General features: G+C 43.8%; 1 protein-coding gene across 1 annotated transcript in view; it reads right to left on the bottom strand.

Moving 5' to 3' along the window:
- Window positions 1-20837, bottom strand: part of ACOXL (acyl-CoA oxidase like) — a 315801-nt gene that overhangs the window by 267824 nt on the left and 27140 nt on the right. Inside the window, 1 exon segment of the mRNA XM_057496991.1 lies at window positions 17325-17457. Coding sequence (XP_057352974.1) covers window positions 17325-17457 — 133 coding nt within the window.

Raw genomic sequence — 20837 nt, 5'->3', positions numbered from 1 at the left:
ATTTTTGTCCAAAGATGCCTTGCGTTTTTTGTCAATAAACAACCAACTTGGAAATGGACAAATAAATAAAGTACCTAGTTTTGCAGGGATTGCTGGGTTGTCACTACCCTTTTGCATCAGACTTCCCTAACTCCTCTTAGCTGAGTATTCTGGAACAATCTCTAAGACTTCCAAAATACTTGGCACTCTCCACTCTCTCGCCGCTCCTCCACACCTTGCTGTCACTGGATATACCCAAAAACTGGCCCAGGCCTTCACCAGCTACAGAGGTAGCAGGAATCATGCCACTCCTAAAGGCATTATGCTCTTCATGGTTCCAAGAAAAGCCTTGGCTAAGGGTCTGAGGCATTTGCCCTCCAAGACCTTAATGCCATGTACTGGGGCACAAGGGCATTCGGCACGGCACTGTCTCTAAAAGCAAAACTTTGGAAACAACATAAATGTCCACCAGGAGGGCTCTGGTTACAGTGGACCACACTACTAAAAAGATTGAGGAAGTTGCCTATATACTAACTTGGAAAGAGCTCCAAGAAATAGCATTTGGTGAGAAAAAGCAAGCAGAAAGTGCCTTCTAATATTGCGGTGTGAGCGCTCTCCAGACCAACCCTCCCACAGACAACAGCTATAAACAAAATACAGAAAACAACCACTGATCATTCTGGAGAGCAAAACAAGCAAACACATTGTACAGGAGAGTTTAAATTTTTGAAGTAGCAACGAGCACAGGGTGAATTTCCTGGATTTTTGTTGGTTTTTTTCCCCTGCTTTTTGCCCTGAAAACAGGCCACAGTTGAGAAGTAGAGCAGCTAATATTCTGAGAGAAAGCCTTGAGGAACTTTCTTGCTGGAGGAACCAGGAAAGAAAGCAAAGATAACTCTGGTCACTGGAGTGTGAGGAGGAATCCCAGAAGGACAAGATTAGAAACAGCAGCACCCCTGACCCCATGCATGAGCTTTGGGTGAGACTGGTGCTGACCACTGACCCAGCACACACAGGCCAGAGCAGTGCGGCCAAGACTTAAAGAAGTGAACTGAGACTTGAACCCACAAATGACAAGATAAAGTCAAGGTTAGGCCTTGAGCCTTACCAGGTTAACTGTCAGCTAATATTAACCATCAACTGTCTTCAGAAGAATAGTACGTAACTCAGAGTCCCCATAATATAATATTCACAGTGTCCGGGATATAATCCAAAATTACCCGATTATGAAGGACCAGGAAAATGTGACCCATTCCCAAGAGAAAAGACTTTCAATAAATGCCTACCCTAAGATGACCCAGATGTTGAAATTATCAGACAATAGCTTTCAAGCAAGTATTATAACCATACTCCATGAGGTTAAGGAAAATATGCTCTAATTAATGAAAATATAGGAACTCTTAGCAGAGAAATAGAAGACTAAAACAAGAAATGAAAGAAAATTTTAGTAGGAAAAAAATAGTATCTGAAAATGAAATTCACTGAACAGACTTAATAGCAGAATGGAGATGAAAAAAGAGTCAGTGAGCTTAAAGACAGACCAATATAAATTATCCAAGAAAGAGCAAAAAATACATATATATTTAAAAACCGAACATCAGAGAAGAGATGAATAAATAGAGAGATATTCTGTGCTCATGTATTGGAAAACCCAATATTGTTAATATGTCAATTCTTGAGATCCCAATGCAATTTCACTGAAGTTCCCATCGAGTTATTTTATAAATGTTGACACTGATTCTAAAAACTACATAAAAATAGCCAAACAATAATGAACAAGAACAAAGTTGAAGGACTCACACTATCTAATTTTAAAATGACAGTAATCAAAGAGCATGATATTAAGAGAAAAAATTGACATATAAGTCAATAAAACTGAATAGAGAGCCCAGAAATAGCTCCACACAAATATATTCAACAGAGTTTTAACAAAGCTGCAAAAACAATTCAACTGAGAAAGGACAATCTTTTGCCAAATGGCACTAGAATAGTTGGACATCCATATGCAAAAACAAAAAAGACTTAGAGACCTTACACCTTAAATAAAATTAACTTAAAATGGGGTTAACTTAAAACTTAAATGTAAAATGCAAAGCTATGAAATTATCAGAAGAAAACATGACCTTGGGTTTGTGATGAGTTTAAGATACACCATCAAAAGCACAGTCCATGAAAGAAAAAACAAATAAATAGACTTTATTAAAACCAAAAACTTCTGCTCTGTCAAAGATAATTTGTTAGAAACAAACCACAAATTGGGAGAAAATCTTTGCAAAACACATATAACAGACTGATATCCAAAATATCCAAAGAACTCTTAAAATTCAATAATAAAACAACTTAATTAAAAAGTGGGCAAAAGATCTGAAGAGACACTTCAAAAAAAGGAATATACAGAGATCAAATGAGCATATGAAAAGAGCTCAACCTTTTATATCATCAGGAAAATACAGATTACAGCAATCAGATACCACTATGCACCTATTAGAATAGCTAAAATCCAAAACACTGACAATAGCTGGCAAGGATCCACAGCACAAGAACTCTCTCAATCATTGCTGGTTGGAAGAGGGACTGACCGAACCAATCTGGATGTAAATTTGGCAGATTTTTACAGAGCTGGACATAGTTTTACCACACAACCCAACAATAGCACCTAGGAAGGTATATACCCAAGTGATTTGAAAACTTCTGTGCACACAAAAATCTGCAGACAAGTGTTTATGCAGCCTTATTCATAATTACTAAAAACCAGAAGCAGCCAAGATGTCCTACAACAAGTGAATAGGTAAACAAACTGTGGTACATTTATATAATAGAATACTATTCAGCAATAAAAAGGAATGAGCTGTCAAGCCATGAAAAAACATGGATGAATCTTAAATGCATATCGTTGAGTGGAAGAAAACAGTTTGAAATGGCTACATACTATATGATTCTATTTATATGACAATCTGGAAAAGGCAAAACTATAGAGTTAGTAATCACATTAGTGGTTGCCAGAGGTTTGGCAAGGGAAGAGGACTGAATAGGTGAAGCAGAGGGTATTATTTGGGGGTGGTGAAACTAATCTGCATGCTACCCTAATGGCAGGTACATGAAACTATACATTTCTCAAAGCTCATAAAAATGTACAGCATAGAGAGTGAAACTTGATATATGGATTTTTTAAATTGTTTAAAAGTTAAGGGGATCCCAGAATGGAATTCAGACTGCAACAAAAGATCTATCACAAATGTGTGAAACAACCTCACAAAAGGGGGTGGGGTAAAGGTAGGGAACTAAGTAATTTTGGAGTTGAGTGTAGACTACACAAGACTAAAGGCAAAATGAACTGAACATAAGCACTGTACTCTAGAGAATAAAGTTGTTTCCCATGGGGACATGAGTTAACAATTCTAAGACTACCATACTAGAACACCATACTGTTCCTACTAGAATCGAACAGTTAAGTAAATGGGTGGCAGATGGTGGGAGCTAGGTTTCTCACTGTTGGGGAAGGTTACAGACAAGCTCAGAGAGAAGTCTGGAATGATCTATGTAGTAATGGATTAGAGTTGAGACATCAGTATGAATTCATATTTAGCTTAATATAGATACAAATGGATACATACTTACAGATACAGGTATATACACAGGTTAGTATACAAACATATACTTCCTTGCTCTATCAACTGAGAAAGCCCAAAAGTAATGGCACTCCAGTAGCAATTGAAACACCTAGCACCCAAATCTTGGTTTCTAAAACCATTCTTCAACAAAAGGAAAGAGGGCTCCTTGGGGAAATGACTGATTCTGGGACTGGGATACATGATCATGAGGCAATGAGTTTTGAGAGCCCAGCTTTAATGGATTGTACTTGAGATCACATTTTGGATAAAATCCATCTTATGACGTATGACAGCCATTCTTGCCACAGAGTTTTCTACACAGGTGCCTTATATTTATTTGTTGGGAAATGAGAGCTGAAAGTGGGTCTCATATGTTATTCATTAGAAATTCCTAATTTTACTCTAGGTTATGAAATTTTCCTTGTTCTCCCTCCCTCCCAACCTCATCTCCTAGGCTCCCTTGGTCATGGCTTCCCAGCAGCCTTCAGGTCACCACTACAATCTGTCCTTCTGCAACCCAAATGGTGAATTTCCAAATCTGGGCCAACCTAACCATCCAGTTTCCCTACCACTGCCCCAGGTACAAACTACATCATTACCTTGCCTGGCACTGCCACACATATGGGTTAGACCACAACATGCCACTCCAGTTGTCTCCACAAGTCCTCTTCTTCCTCACCTCTCTCCTCCCCACCCTTATCCCCTTGATGGCTGTGTAGACTGAGCTTCGTCTTCCGAAGTCTCCACCCCACCCCAACTCCCACTCCTCAGACCTTGACCTAACAGATAATAGAAATCATCTTTCCCTTGCCCCTCTGGGCTCTACGTGCTCAGGCCACTCCCTCCCCACAGCATTCAAACCTGGTCCCATATCACCTGCCAGGGTGACGGCAGGAAATAACCAACCTAAAGCCTGTGGAGGGGGCTTCTTCATGTTAGGCACCACACGAAGGGCTTCACTTACAATAAGACAATATCATGGAATTCCATCAATACCCTCAGAAGACTGGGCCATTATATTGTGTTTGGAGAAGAGCAATCAAGTAATTTGTACGTGTTCACACAGCTAATCAGGACAGAGGTGGAACTCAAACCCAGTGTGTCTCACACCAAAGCCCACATTCTGTCTCCCAGAAAAAAGCTAGCACTCTGGTCCACTGTCCCTTATCTATAGAATGCCAGTATTAGTGCTGTCTTGAGGAGCCCCTGTAAGACTTAAAGGAAATGATGTTTAGAGAGCACTTAGCACAACGTCTGGCATTCAACAAATAGTGGTGATCCCTGTGGGACAACTGACTACACACCCCCTCCTGAAATTCTCTGCTCTCAGCTTCCATGAGGCCAGGATTTTCTGGTTTCCTCCCACTTCTTTAACTCAGCTCTTGCATCATGCCCTTTGGATTATTCTTTAAATGTAGCTTTGACCAAAGTCCCTCACAGCTCCCTCTTCCTGCATGATGTCACCTATTCCCTCAGCTTCAGCCAAGTCCCCTAGAGTCTCCCCATCCTGCATGATACTTCTGCAAACTCACACCTTCCTCCATAACCTGGTCCCCTTCTGGGTGCTCCATTCCAAAGTAAGGTGTTCCCTGAACTGCAAACTAGATTTCATTGCTTCCTTCCTTAAAAATCATCAGTACAGCCCCACTGCCAACAGAATAAAACAAAGAATCTTTAACAAGACAAGAAAGGCCCTCTACCATTCTGTCCAAACCATTTCCCCAGGGCCCTCCAGCAGCCCCAGGCTATAGGAAAGTTGCTAGCATGCCTTCTCATCCCAAGACCTTCTCTTTCCTCAGCTAAGCACCCCCAGATGCCCCAAGCAGTTCCTAGCATGGCATCATGTCAAATCCCTTTACTGTCCAGGGGATTATCTCCAGACTGACTCTGTTTGTCTGCATCTTTACATAAAAACAAAGCCCAGAAATGAACAACACTCCAGGCACTGAATGGAACTAACCCCTTCAGGGCTCTGAAAATTATACATCTCATAATGCTGTGTGCCCTCTTCACGTCTTCCCAGCAGGCTGAGTCAGGCTGGGACAGCCTGCAGCATGACAGCCACATCAGCCTTTGCTGGTCACAAGCTTCAGGGTGTTCCCAGGGCATGAACAACGGACCAGGATTCTCTCAGGCCTACTCCTGGCTTTTCCAGGAGAGGACTGAAGACCCCTTAAGGGCAGGGACTTACAGCTATGTTCTATCCCCCAAAATTTGCAATACTGTTGTGCTCTTGATCCATCTGTAGTGAATAAACCAGAGGATTTGCAAGGTCATATATAAAGGTAGAGTTATGTCAGAGGAAAGGCCATACTTAAAACTGATCAGTGCCCTGCTTTTTAATTCCACTTACTTTAAAACCGGAATAGAGGCACAGAGTATACTTTTGTATTAAGGATCCAGCAATTTGATCTCCAAGTCATGCCACAACAGTGACAAAAGTGTGTCCTCTAAGTTTAGGAGAGAGTTCACAGCAGTAGAAGGTACGGTTTGGCCAACAAGGTCAGTTCTTTTAAAAGAGAAGTCTGGAATGCAAATTAAAACAAAGCTTGGATCAGATACCAAACATGAGAAGGAAAGAGCTGCGGTGAACCAGCCCCTTAGCGCCTTTACACCATGACAGTTATTTATTCAAGCATGAAAACTGGGACATCATTCTTACAACGCTAATTAGACAAAGAAATGAGATATGCAAATTTCTTTAAAAGTCTACTTACTACAACATTCACACCAGATGAAAGTTAATAAAGAAAACACGACCCCAAAAAATAAAAAGAAAACACGACCCAATAGGGGCATTCCGGTACTAATAGTCATCACCCTAACCACCGGGCCAATGACATCCCTGAGAACAAAAACCAAGTTCAAATCTAGTGCCGCCTCTAGAGGGCCCTCCAGGACTGCAACCCTGGAGACAGGATCTAATTCTCAGAATGTCACATGTGCCAGGTGAGCTCAAAGGCCGGCGGTTACCCAAGCAAGAAGCATGAAAGCTTCCAGAAATTTCAGGTGCTGCATTTTGAGGCCCCACATTGAGCACTCCTCCAGTGCAGTCTCAAAACAGAGGGTCTTTGACAAAGTTAGGTGGAGACCACCCTAAGTCATTCTGAGGTGAGGTGGGCACAACACCATGCTGCCCACATGCATTATTTGCCCTCACCAAGCTACCTCACCTCAGAGCCTCTGTCCTCACATCTGTAAAATGGGAATCCTGGTAGGGCTGCGAGGAGCACTGAATGAGAAAATGCACACAGAGCATGGTCAGCACATGGCAGATCTCTGCCCCTCCTCCCGGACCTCACTAGAGCAAAGATGCCTGTGATGGGCTGGGGAGTCCCCTGAGCTGAATCAGTTCACAGGTATTTACTGAAGGCCTCCTACATACCTGGTGTGATGTGAAGCCCTCTGGTAGCTGACAGTCTAACAGACAAACAGAGAAGCAGACAGTTAACACCAGGGACCAGTAAGGCGGGTGCCATGAGAGGCCCATAAAGGAAGGACAGCCACAAAGCCAGGGAGGTTTCTTGGGGAAACAACGGCTACACTTAGAACTGATGAATGGGAAGAAAATGATAAAGTCATGGGCAGAACCCACCAGTGATAAGGTGTAGCCTGTGTGAGGAACTGCAATCAGGTCTGTACTGTATGAGATCAATTTCTGTTGCCCAGAAAGAATTCCCTTTAACCCAGCTCCCTGCAGTTTAGAGCCAGAGTTGCTCTCTGAAATTTTAATCCTCTTACATAGCCATCTTCAGAGAAGAGACCATCCCTGGACCTGTGCGTCATCTACCCAGAATAGCATTCCAGTCATCCTGACAGTGCTGTCAGACCCATGAGACACCCATGAGCAATCTGCAAGGGTGAGCCAGGGAGCAACTGAGCTCTGCAGGAAATAAAAACAATTAGTCTTGTTCATATACACACCTGCCTGGACTGAAAATACCCTGGGGTGGGCAAGTTCCAAAGTTATAAACAAAGGTCTGGGTACACACATAAGAAATGGAAAATGTGTGCTTTCACTTTTGTTTAAAGATTCATATTAGGTTTCCAGTGCCCTTAGTATATTTTAAATGCCACCAAATGACCCACATCTGATCTCCATAGAGCTGTGATCTGGACTGATTTATTCTCCACCAAAGAAGCCTCCCACTCATCACTATATCTGTCTGTCCATCCAACCATCTATTCTCCATCTATTTATTACTCTCTAAGTGCTCTCTAGGTGCCAAGCCCTGTTCTAAGTCCAGATGGGACAACAGTGACTAAGATGACACAGGTCCTGCTCCCTTGAAGCTGCTATTCCCAATTTCTGACAGAGGTTGGGCATCCCAGGCAAGACCTACTTGCCTCGAGTCTTCTGAGAAGCAAATAAAGGTGGCCCCCAACCCAGGGCTGACTTTACAGGCAGGGGGCAACAGATAAAGCCCACAAGCAAACTTGCAGGCAGGGGGCCCATTCCTCAGTTTACCTCCTCCTGCTCCAGCCACAAACTCAAGTCAAGTCAAGTCTGATCTAGAGGGAGTTCCCATCAATGCAGACAGAATCCACCCCACACACACACTAAACTGTGTGATAAGGTAGTAAGGTCACACATCCTCACAGGGGCAAGGGCTGTGCTTCTCATCAAGGATGTGGCAGCTCATACATTTTGAATATGAACAATATCCCCAACTTCTATAGTCCCTATGTTGGGGTTTACAAGACACCCCTACTGGCTTTTATACAAATTGAGAAATAAACAAGGAAGAGCAAACATGGGTCAAAACATCACCTTTCTTACTGATTCACACCAGGCTAGAGGAAGTGGCTGAGGGAAGTAGTGGAAGGGCTTGCTAATCCCCATTACAGCACTAACCTCACATTGATTATAATTGCTAGCTTCCAGTCCCTCTGTCCCCCAATGCTCTCTATCCTCTAATTGACCCCAAATGACCACAGAGTAAAAAAGGATACTTCAGGGAACAGAACTCTGAAAAACAATGTTCAGTTGATATCTATAAAGAGATTACAGAAGCAATTGCATCTAAAAACAAAAACATATCCCTATAGAAAAGGAATAGGTAAGAAAAAGATGTCTTGAAAATTATAAATAACTTTATAAATAAAAATATGTAACCAGGAAAATTCCAGAACATACAGCAAATCCTGTTGAGAAACATGAGGGAAAAAATAAGCCAGAGGTAATCAATTCCAATCTCCAAATAATTAGAGTTTGGAGAAAACAGAGAAAAATGAAAAAAAAGAAGTACCAAAGAACTAGTAGAAGAAAATTACCCATAATGAAAAGGACAACAGTTTTCAATGGAAAGCGTCTGCCAAGTGCCATTCAGTATAAGTGAAAACTCATATCTAGATACATTATTGGAGAATTTCCACATACCTAAGACAAACAGCTTCCAGATACAAAGCACAGGTACCATGCAGGGGAATATATGACTTTTCACCAGCAAACCTGATGCTAGAAGACAATGGAACAATAGCTTTGAAGTTTGAGAGAAAATGATTTTCAACCAAGAATTCTCAGCTAAACTATCAACCAAATGTAGGGACACAATACAGACCATTTCAGACATACAAGGAATCAAAATATGATCATCCATATGCCCTTCCAGAGGAAATTACTTGAGGATATACTACAACAAAACCAGAGGAAAACCAAGCAAAAGGACAATAGGGGATATAAGAAAAAGCTACTCTCAGAAATCTAGTGAAATGAAAAATGTTCAGGTGATGCTACTGTCCATCAGGTTTAGGAACAAGAAGTCTAAATTAAAATAAGAAATCAGTGGGCTCCACAAGATCTGCAGTAGAATAATGGGATGGATTCCATGCAACAGACAAAATGAACAAGAAGCCAGAAGATATTACTGATATGGTAATGACACATATGTTTCTACTTCCAACAAGAAAAAAAGAACGGCAAATGGAAACTCCAGGAGAAACCAAAAACCTTACGATGTAAGGTTAACCTTACATTGTAAAAATACAATGATCTAAGTATCAAGCAAACAAAAACGTGACATGACTTTGAGTAATTTATGGAGTATAAAAAAGTGATCGCATTTGACCTTGATTCTAGGAATACTGTTTATCAAATTGTAAAGGTGTAACATTGTACCTATAGAGAGGAATTATAATCCTCATATGCTTCATAGTTCTATAGTGAACAATACTTCATAACCCTGGCCATAATAATGTAACCTGAATCATGGTTACAGAATAAAATGGAAATGCTTTGGCCTTGACAATATAAAAGTACATGGTACAGCCCATAGAGGTGGGGAGCAGATGAAAAGAAGTCTCCAAATAGGGTTGTTTGGATAAGAAATGGAGGCTTAAGAATATTTACAGCACCCTGGTAGTCCATGGGAGAATTTAAAGTTACAATGTAAAAATCAAAAATGATGAAGGAAAAAAATTGAAAGGGGAGATGGGTTGGGGTGTTGTGTAAGTAAACTAAATTCTCACAGCAGAGATGTAGAAATTTCTAGAGTCGTAAATCAGGAGAGTTATAATACACAAATACTCCACTAACCATCATTTTGCTTCATTTCCTAGAGCTTATAAAGGGTTTGTGGAGACAAACTTAAATGGCCCAGTTCACTTTTTAAATTTACCTAAGGAAGTGTGAATATTTTTTTGGCTTATTGAATTTCACTGTAGGAAGTAAAAGTACTGAAAAATCATTCCATTGGACTGAGCTCAAAGTTGTACAAACTCAATAAATGTTCATTACAAATGGCCCTTTCCCTGTAAAAGGACATTCAAGGTAAAGACCAGACAGTCTCCCCTCCCACTTTCTGCTCCCAGCACACAGGTACCCAGGACCACAGTAACACAAAGCTATCAGGCAAGACTGGCAGGGCCACCAAAAAATATATCAGATCCCAGGTCACAAAGGAGAAGGAAGCCTGGATTCTGGCCCAGCTACTAACCATTTGGCATCTGCCAAAGCCCATTTTGGGTGGATTCTCTACATTTTCAAATGCAGAAAAAAAAAATTTTTTTTAATTTTTGGTTTGGTCTGGTTTATCAAAACAAACACAACTGTGTGCAACATGGTCCAGGAATGCCAGTGAGCAGGGTCTATGTCTGACTCCAACCTCTGGCTTGAGGATTACAAAAGCTATCCCCAGGGTGCATAATGGCAGGATCCCAATGCCTGACTGTCACAGCATGAGGCCCAGGAAAGTCTGGGCATGCTGTTACATCTCTCTGTGTCTCAGTTTTCTCATCTGGAAAATGGGAATCATGACAGCACTCAGCTCCCAGGGCTGCCATGACGACTAAATGAGCAACTATGCATAAAATGCTCAAAACATAACCCTCCTACAGAGAAGCACTCAGTACACATGAGCTGTCATACGGCTGTGACTTAAAGGATGGATTCATCTGCAAAGACAAAGGAATGGAGTGATGAAAGGTGGAATGAGGAAAGGGGGAAAATGTGCTTATAGCACATTACAAGCATCTGTGGTACACGGACCATCAAGTTTCTGGTAGACAAGCTCCTCAGGACAGCAAGCCAGCCATCAGTCATCCATGTCTGACCTCCAGGTAGCACAGATGATGCTCCCCAGAGGTGTGGGGAGATGAAGCTCCTCATGGCCGCAGCCCATGTCCTAAGTGAGCAGGCTGTCAGAGCTGAGGAAGGCAAGCCACCCAAGCAGGACCCAGACCCAGAGCAACCTGGAGGCTGTTTACACTGGCAACATCACCACTGCCTCCCTCACAGCTGCCACAGCCATAACTCGGGGTTTGAGGAGACTGGAGTTTCCTACAGGGCTTGCTCAGCCTCTGAAGGCTTAGTTGAAGGAAGCTCTATTCCTTGAAACATTGTCACAGTCACAAACATCTAATATTCCTGTTATGTTATGCCACATCACATGGGGAGGGATGCCCGAACTTTCCTCTCTTACAGCACAGAAAACCTCCACACAACCCCGTGTGCTCCCAGGCAGCCTCTGGATACATTGCTCAGTGGGGAGAAGCTAGATGCCAGCTCCCAGATCTTTGTGCCAGGGAGACCCAGGGGCCTCACTTAGAAATGTTTCCATAACAGATTTGCGTTTGAACTCTGATCTCTGTTCTGGGGTCTCTTCCAACCACAAAAATCTTAGGACTCTCTCTTTTGTAAGTGTTATTCTCACTACAATCCCACCACCACCTTCTCCCTCGTGCCAGAGAAACCCCTGGAGGCTTCCTCACAGTGGAGCCTCTCACAGTGCTATAGAATCTCAGATACCTGGACATACCAGGTACCACTGGTGGGCACATCGCTGTTCCAGAGCATCTCTGCTCACTGCCCCTTAAACATCACTGTATGTTGAAGGAAAGCATACAACATGTGTTCAAGGAATTGAAGTAAATTCAAACTGGCAATTCTTTCAAATATCTATTTCAAATATTCATGTCCTGTGCTGCTTATCTATGGTTGTATCAGATGTCCAGCTCTTTTGGTCTTCAGAGAATACAGCAGCAGATGTATCTTTTTAAAAAGTAAATGTTTGAATTTCAGTTGTTAAAAATGGAAACATCATAAAAAAATTTTTAAAATCATTTTCACACCCACACAAAATGCTGCAAACTTATTTTTTAAGACATTTGTGAGTCAAATTATATCCTTTAAGAGTCATCAAGATAATTCCACACCCTATTTACAGTGTTGGTCTTGAGCCAGACAGTTACTCAGCTTATGCAACCCCGTTCTCCTTATATTGACCACTTTGCAGAAATCAACACTTACAGCCGATGAGAACCAAGGAGAACAAAATCCCAGCCAAGTTTTACATGCAAAAGTCAAAAAATGTAAAGGAAAGATCATCTGAAGCCATCATTGGTATTTGCTACCCTCTGGTGGTCAACCTCGGGAAGTTTCTAGACCAGAAAATGAAACAGTACACATGTCACAGGTGGCCCCTCTGAGGATCACCTAGGCCAAAGCCCTCATTCATCCCATGGGACTTGCCAAACATCCAAGTCAGTCCTGCCGCTCTACCCCCAACATCTGGGGATATGAGTGAGGACACTAAATAAAGAATAATGTCCGCCTCAGTAGGACAAGCACAGCAGCGTTAACCTGCCTCCTCAAAGCACACACAATGCATCTATACAGACATACAACCGACCTAGGGGGAGCTGTTGTTTTCAACTCCCCAACTCTCTGTGAGAACAGATGACTTGCCACCTTACACAAGTGTCAACAGAATCAGTATCAGTCAACACTGCCTCATCCCTTTCAATTAGACACACCCTTGTGAGCCATACATTTTCAAGGCATTACTCTAGGGCACCCTTATCCTCCCCTCACTCCACTCTCCATTATGTGACACCGTTGGAGGACGCAGAGGTCTCACCATGCTCATTATCAGCGTATTTTCCATTTCTGTCCAATCCCATTCAGCTTAGTCCCCAGACCAAGCCTTGTGTGCAAGGCTATAGAGATGCTCCTTACTCAAGAGGGCCAGGCTCTGCAGGACGGTGTGTCTCTTTTTTCTAGAACATTCTACAGATCACCATTAACTACTAAATAATACATGAACTGACCACCCTTGTGTTCAGAGTCTTCATGGTGGGATGGGTGGGTGGGTAGATGGATGGGTGAGACGAGTGGATGAATTGATGGACAAAAAGATGAATGGATAGGTGGGTGTATGAGTGTGTAGGTGGAGAGGTAGATGGATGAGTATGTGGATGGAAGGGAGGGAGGGAGGGAGGGAAGGAAGGAAGAAGGGAGGGAAAGCCTTCCCTGACATTTACTGCTCTACTAGGCCCTATACTGAGACTGAATAACAAGCTATGATCTCTGCCCACTAAATGTTCTGTTAGTAATAATAAAAATGAGATCAATCTCAGTGATAAGAAGTGATGAACATAAAATGACTCCAGAAGAAAATAAAAAGTAAGTAAGCACCTAGTAAGAATTAAAAAGACAAAATAGCTGTATACTGGTAGGGATAGAAGTTGAGGTTATTAATTTAACGGGACTGAGTAAGCTTCAACTCAGGGAAAAGTGTCACAGCATCTGGCTCTTGGTCCTCAGGGCAGGTGGAAGGTCTCACTCTGATGCTGGCTGACCAGTCCCAGCCCCAGCCAGTGACCAAAGCGCACGGGCTCAGCCCTGCAAAGCCAGGCCCCCAGGGGAGTATCGGGGACACCTGTGGGGATGTGTCAGAGCTGGGGAGGGTGACACTGCAAAGCAAGACCAGCACAGCCGGCTCCTGACACTGCCCCACTACGCCCCCGTGGCTTAAAGAGCCACCTGTGACTCAGGACACCCAGGTGCTCCCACCTCATCTTCTTTGTTGTTCTAATTCTCCACAAACCTTACAGTCAGGAGGTCTTGGGAAGGTCATTCAAGGATACAATATCCCCAAACCCATCAACAGCGGGAGAGAGCCTCTTGAGACACTGACAGCGACACCGAAACCACCTACCACATCATTATTTGGTCATAACTGGAACCAGCGCCACAGGGGGACTACAGTCCCTAGGGAATGTGACAGAGGGACTGCAGGCAGGCTGTGACCCTGCTGAAGAAGGGACACCTGCCTGACCTCTGAACTGGACATGAAAACTAACATGTGGAGGGTGGGAGTGGGAGAAGGGGTGGCTGAGAGGCCAGTCGTGCCCTGGAGCTGGAAGGGAACTTGAGCCATGACCCTGGAGGCACCAGGGGCCATGGAAGGTGCTGAGGTGGCTGGGATGGGCTAGGAATTTACAACCATATCCATCTGTTCTGGGCAGAGGCTCTCGGTGAACCATGCCAACCAGTCCCATCAGAATCACCTGGGAATTCAGAAATGCAGATTCACCAGCCCCACCCCAGAGTTGCTGAATCAGGAACTCTGCAAGTGGGACCCAGTGGCTGAAGATGAGGGAGACTGCTTTGAGAATAGGGACCAGCTTGTCTTATGCTAAAATATTTACTCCCATGCAAAATCAACTCAACACATGGCCTAGCAGCCTTTACGTGCCACACTCCCTCTGCTCCAAACTAACTCTTTCCCAGTTTCCTTCCTCCCGAAAAGCTGTCCCATCCTCCTGGCTCCAGCTCCTGCCGAGTTCTCAAGCCCCCACCTCCCACCCCCTGCCAGACATCTTAGTTTCCTTTTCCTTTTGCTCCTGCTAATCATTCAGCCTGGAGTGGTATTTTGGACACAAATCAGAGGATGGCTGTGACGGCAAGGCTTTAAGAGAAAATCTGTAAGTACAGAGAAACACTATGGAAATGAGAGATAGCCATGAAAAATAAGACATCCGCGCAAAGTTTAAAAGGACTGGGCATGCTCAGCCTTGAGCAAATGTCACCATGGGGACCCGCGGTGACAGCTCATGATTCATAAGGAATGCACGCAGGAGGAGGGTCCATCTCTGCACTCACCCCTGAGAGAACAAGCAGGGCCCATCTTAGGGTTCAGCCAAGAAAACATCTGTCATGTGACTGAGCCCTGGGAGAGGAGGAGCTGCCAGGAGGGTGCAGAGATCACTCTCACGATGAGACTGCAGTGGCCAGGGGCGCTGCCCACCAGGGCCCACCACACTGGCGGAAGCCAGACCACGCAGGGCCCAAGGCCAGTCGGCTCCAGGAGGGGTCCCCCACCCCCTGGCAAATCTGCCTCCTGGGCAGGGCAAGTGCCAGCTCACAGTCACAACGTTTTGCTTCGGGTACCCAGGAATCCAAAGAACGTGTGTGGACCTGCGCAGAGCGTCTCTGACCACCCTGTTACCTGGAGGCCAGGAGGCCAGGCCTGTGCTTCACAGGAAAGCCCTTTCGTTCCTCTCCCACAGCCAGCTCCTGCCTTCCCAGTCACAGCAGTGGCGGCGGCTACCATCTCAGCAACGGCTCCGAGCCAGGGAGCATCTGCTCTGTGCCAGCACAGCCCGTGCACCCCCCTCTCAGGCTCACCATTATCAGGAGGCCCACCTCACAGGTGAAGAAGCTGAGGGTCCTGACTTGCCCACAGCCCCACTGCTGGTCATGTCTGGCCTGAGGTTTGGGCCCAGGGTTCTCTGACTTCAGAGCCCACGATCATGATGTCTCTCCACCACCAGGAACCAAGTATTCAGTTCAGATGATGGACAAGGAATTGACCTAAATTGACCCCCAAGGCCCTCTGGAGTTGGCAGGAATGGAGAACAGGTACGTTTTAACACTCATGCACTCTGCCTCCTCTCCCTGACCCTCACTACTGCAGGTCTGGTGACACGTAAAATCAATTCTCTCCCTAAAGACCCCCATGGCCTTGTCTACACTGCTGTACACCTGCCACGCAGACTCCACCCCTGACCTGGAGGCTAATGGGGCTGCAGGGAGCATGGACATCCTTCACACACCCTCATCCACTCTAAAACCTCACAGTGTAGGTTGTCTACACTGCCTTTACAGCCAGACGCCAGCCAGTGTACAACCACCCAGCACTCTCCTCAAAGGATCCCTGGGGCCACTGAGACCAAAGGGGCAATTGTGCAGATGCTGCTATGGAGGCTCCAGAGAAGCCTGGGCCCAGTTTCTGTCCCATCTTCTCTGCAGTGCAGTTCTAGGCTCTTCTGACTTCCCTCCTCTTCCCTCTTTCTAGAGTCCTGCAAATGGCTGCAGTGGTTTCTCTTACAGACTTGAAGAAGGTGTCCTCAGCACCATGACCCTGGCCTAGCGTCTTGGCCTCACCCCTAAGCCTTCATCACTAGGCCTCATTCGTTTATTGCCCAGTTCAGCTCAGGGGACCAGATGAGCCCCTCCTGAGGTGGGACTGCACAACTGAACACCCTCCCCGGCCCTCTAAAGAGCCACCGAGCCACAGGCACAGGAAGCAGCTCCCGTGGCAGGTGCAGGGACACTGACTCCGCTCAGAGCATGGGTGTGTGCAGCGTCACAGCTGTGCCAAGGGTGCAAAGGGCACCACTTGGGGAAGCTCATGTCAGGCAGGCTTCCTGTGAGGCGGGACAGACCCAGCAGAAGTGAGTAAAGGATTTTCCTGCTATTCAGACAACTGTGTGCTGATGTCAGGCCAGGAGTCAGGTGAATGAAATTTATTCCTCCTTGATGGAAAAGCTGGATTCTGGCCACAAATGTGTATTTATGGTATCTTAATTTTTCTTCCAGCTTCACCAAGCTCAGTGGAGCTGAAAGCAAGCTTTTCTCCCATGCAGAGACAGAGAGGGCTCAAAAGGCAGACAGAGCTAGGCTCTGAAGAGGAGGAAGGGGGCCTTCCAGAATTTTCTTTTCTGGCTTCTCTTTGCAAACCAATATTTGGGAGGGGGAAGAGGGAAGGGACGTGCAGAGCTGGCCTCTGGAGATCCAGCCTCCTGGACTCCAACCTGTGATGCTGAATGCCTCACCCCATACAGCCACGGGAGCATCAGCGTTCCCCAGTGAACTCCACCAAGGCAGGCCGACCTGTACCCACATGAGGCAGCTCTTAGCTGCTCTCCCAGCAGACGTAATTGTTCTGAATGACCCATTCTCCCAGGGTCACCTTTTGTGGGGCTTCTGCCACAATCCCTATGTTCCACTCACCATCATCCACAGCACACCGGGGATGCAGATGGATGGGATCCTACAGTAAGAAGGGTGCAGAAATGTTCCCTGGGTATGGCCAAGTGGCCACCTTAGTATCTCAACAGTAAGCCCAGCCACACTACACCAACTGGGGCTTGGAAGCTCAGCTCCTGAAATTGTTACCCACACCTGGAAGAGAACAAACAGTGAGGTAAATTAAAATTAGAGTCAAGTACCTTCATGGGACCCATAGCTTGGAAAGTCACAGCTAATCTCGAAGGGGTGAGCACTGCCAGCATTGCATTGAACCGTGCACTCTTGTTCTTAATAGGGGAGTGGTACTGGCCATCTGGAGCCATAGAACCGAACCTGGGTGTTGGGGGAGGCAGAGGAAAAAAGAGATGGGGTTAGCAAAACAAAAGAACATGGCACCACTTGAAATAAGGCCAGGGAGCTCCCAGCTGCACACACAGGGAGGTTTCATGGGTCTCCACATCCTGGAACCTTCCTCATGAAACATCAGTGTAGGAACGTGGGGAAAAGGCCTCTCCAGGAGATGCTGACAAAGGCATAACTCATGGAAAGTAAAAGCAGGTTTTTTGCCACTACCAACCTGCAACTTGGCAATGGCCCTTGACAAAGGAAGACATGAGGACCACCAGCCTTAAGCCAACACTAGAGCTTGTGGGTGAAGACCACACATCAGTCCACTTTTTTGTTGAGATGTAATTCACATACCATGAAATTCCCCCTTTTAAAGTATACAGTTCAATGGTTTTTGTACATTCACAAAGTTTTACAACCATTACCACTAACCAATTCCAAAACATGTCATCAGCCCCAAAATAAACCCATGACATAAGCAGTCACTCCCATATGCTCCACCTTCCAGGCTCCCCGGAACCATTAATCTACTTTCTATTTCTGTGGATTGTCTATTCTGGACATTTCACAAAAATGGAGCCATATAATATGCTGCTTTTGTGTCTGGCTTCTTTCACTTAGCACATTGTTTTCAAGGTTCATGCAAGTTGTAGCATGTGTCAGTATTTCCTTCCTTTTCACAGCCAAATGATATTCCATTGTATGGATATACCACTTGTGTTTATCCATTCATCCATTGACGGGTAGTTGAGTTGTTTCCCTTTTAGCTATTATGAATAATTATGATATGAACATTTGTGTACAAGTTTTGTGTGGACATATGTGTCCAATTCTCACGTGGACCATGTTTTCATACATTCCTAGGAGTTGAATTGCTGGGTCATAGGAAAACTCTAAATTTTGGAGGAAGTACCAAACTCTTTTCCAAGTCAACCACACCATTTTACATCCCCACCAACAATGTATGAGGGTTCCAGTTTCTCCACATCATCATCAACACTTGATATTGTCTGTATTTTTTATTATAACCACCCAAATGAGTGCAAAAAGGCATTTCATTGTGGTTTTGGTTGGCATTTCCCTAACGACAATGACGTTGAGCATCTTTTCATATGCTTATTAGCCATTTTTATATCTTCTTTGGGGAAATGTCTACTCAGATTTTTGCCTATTTTTTTTTAATTGGGCCATTTTGGCTTTGTATTGTTCAGCTATAATTGTTCCTTTTATATTCTGGATACTAGACTCTTATGACATTTACAATTTGAAAATATCTTCTCCCAATCTGTGGACTGTCCTTTCACTTTCTTAAACATGTTCCTTCAAGCACAAAAGTTTATTTTGATAATTTATCTTTCTCTTTGGTTGCCTGTGCTTTGGTGTTACATCTAATAATAAATCATTGCTTAAACCAAGGTCACCAAGATTTATACCTGTTTTCTTCTAAGACTTTTATAGGTGTAGCTCTTACATTTAGATCTGTGATCCATTTTGAGTTATTTTTATATATGGGATGAGATAAAAGTCCAACTTAGTGCGTTTGCATATGGATATCCAGTTTTTCCAGCACCATTTGTTGAAAAAACTACTCTTTCCCCACTAAATTGTTTTGTCACCCTTGTTAAATATCAATTGACCATAAATGTAAGGATTTATTTCTAGGCTCTCCATTCTAATCCACTGTCCACAGATTTATCCTTAGGCCAATACCACACTGTATTTGGGTTGTTTTCTTTTCTTTTGCCTCCTACCTGCTGTCAGAGAGATCCAGTGTAATACCATTGTCTTGATTACTGTACATCTGTAGTCAATTTTCAAATCAAAAGTGTGAGTTTCCTACCTTATTTTTCTTTTTCAAGATTGTTGTGGCTATTCTGAGTCTTCTGCATTTCCACATGAACCTGGGGATCAATTTCTCAATTTCTGGAATATTGATAGGGATTTCCCTGAACATGTAACCTTACTGTTCCATTTTTATCAACATCCCCAAAATGGGGTTCCTCCTTCAAACAACCTGTGTTGCCAGTGCCATTCTGTCATATATGGGATGGAGCTTAAATGCTAATGGGATGGCTTTAAAATCAAATTGTGATTATCAAAGAAAATTCTACATATTCTCATACCTTCTGCAGACTATAGATCTCACTATCATTTTCCTTTCTGGTTGAATCTGACTTCCTAATCTCTAGTACACTGAATGAAAGCTGAGCTAATGTGTACAGCTTCTAGCAGAAAACTGGCCAGGCCACTAATACCTCAGTAGGGTGGACAAGACATGGGGAGCCCCACAACTATGGCTCCTGTCCTTTTCTCCACCTTCCAGAAGGCAGTGATGCTGACAAGTGGCCTTAAAATGTACAGGCACCTCTGGGGAAGGCTAGTGGTCCTCAGACCAGCTGTCCTGCACAATGGTAGCTCCTGAAGGGGCCTGGGGGCTTCACCATGCACCAGAATGACTGGGAAGATGCCTTGTTGTTTCCATTTTATTTCCTACCAATTCAGAGAGAAAAAGTTTAAAAAACAGAATTTGGTCCATTTTAAGTTTGTTTCCCAAACATTTTTCTTAAACTTTTGGCATCTATGACATTTATCTGCTGGCAAGAACTTGCAGGCAATAAAAAGGAGTGAAGTGTTAAAGGAAAATATGCAGGAAAACAGGGAGACAGTGATTATTATGTAAAACTTGATTGTTTGCTTTTACAGATTTAAATATCAGTGCAGTTCAGGATTTCTACTGGACACATGAAATGCTGCTGAGAGAAATAAAGGCAATTGGTGTTTCTTAGCCTCTGCAAAGGGCACTGTGAACACCTGAAGCTCCCCCCCAGAATAGAGAACCTTTCCCCCATTGTTTAACACACCTTGGCCTCACTGCAGGATGCTAGGAAAAACACTGAGCACTTCTGTGACATTATCCATCCAAGCAGTGCTGGTTATAACAGCCCCAAAGCTGAAAGACAGTACCTTATCTCTTGCCACCCACAAAAGAGGCAATAACATTAATTGGTTTATAATAGCAAAACAATTTTAAAGAAACAACTTAAGTGCCCAGCAATAAGGGATTGATTACATAAATTACAGATAATTTATTCAAGTGCATTATGACAGTATTAAAAATGGTAATGCATGTGTATTTATTGTTGCATAAAAATAATTTGACATATAATGTTAAACAGAAATTATAAGTTATAAAATATAGAATTTATAAATGGATCTCATTCAGTAAAAATCAAACATCTCTCTGTTGATGTATCAACATGGAAAAAAGAGAGCTATACATTAAAAGGTAACAATCATTATGTCTGGGTAACAGCATTTTGGATAACTTTAGTTTGTTTGTATTTGCTTATCTACATTTTCCAATG

This window comes from Manis pentadactyla, chromosome 2 (assembly GCF_030020395.1).
Source record: "Manis pentadactyla isolate mManPen7 chromosome 2, mManPen7.hap1, whole genome shotgun sequence".
NCBI lineage: Eukaryota > Metazoa > Chordata > Mammalia > Pholidota > Manidae > Manis > Manis pentadactyla.
This window is presented reverse-complemented; position numbering and strand designations above follow the sequence as displayed.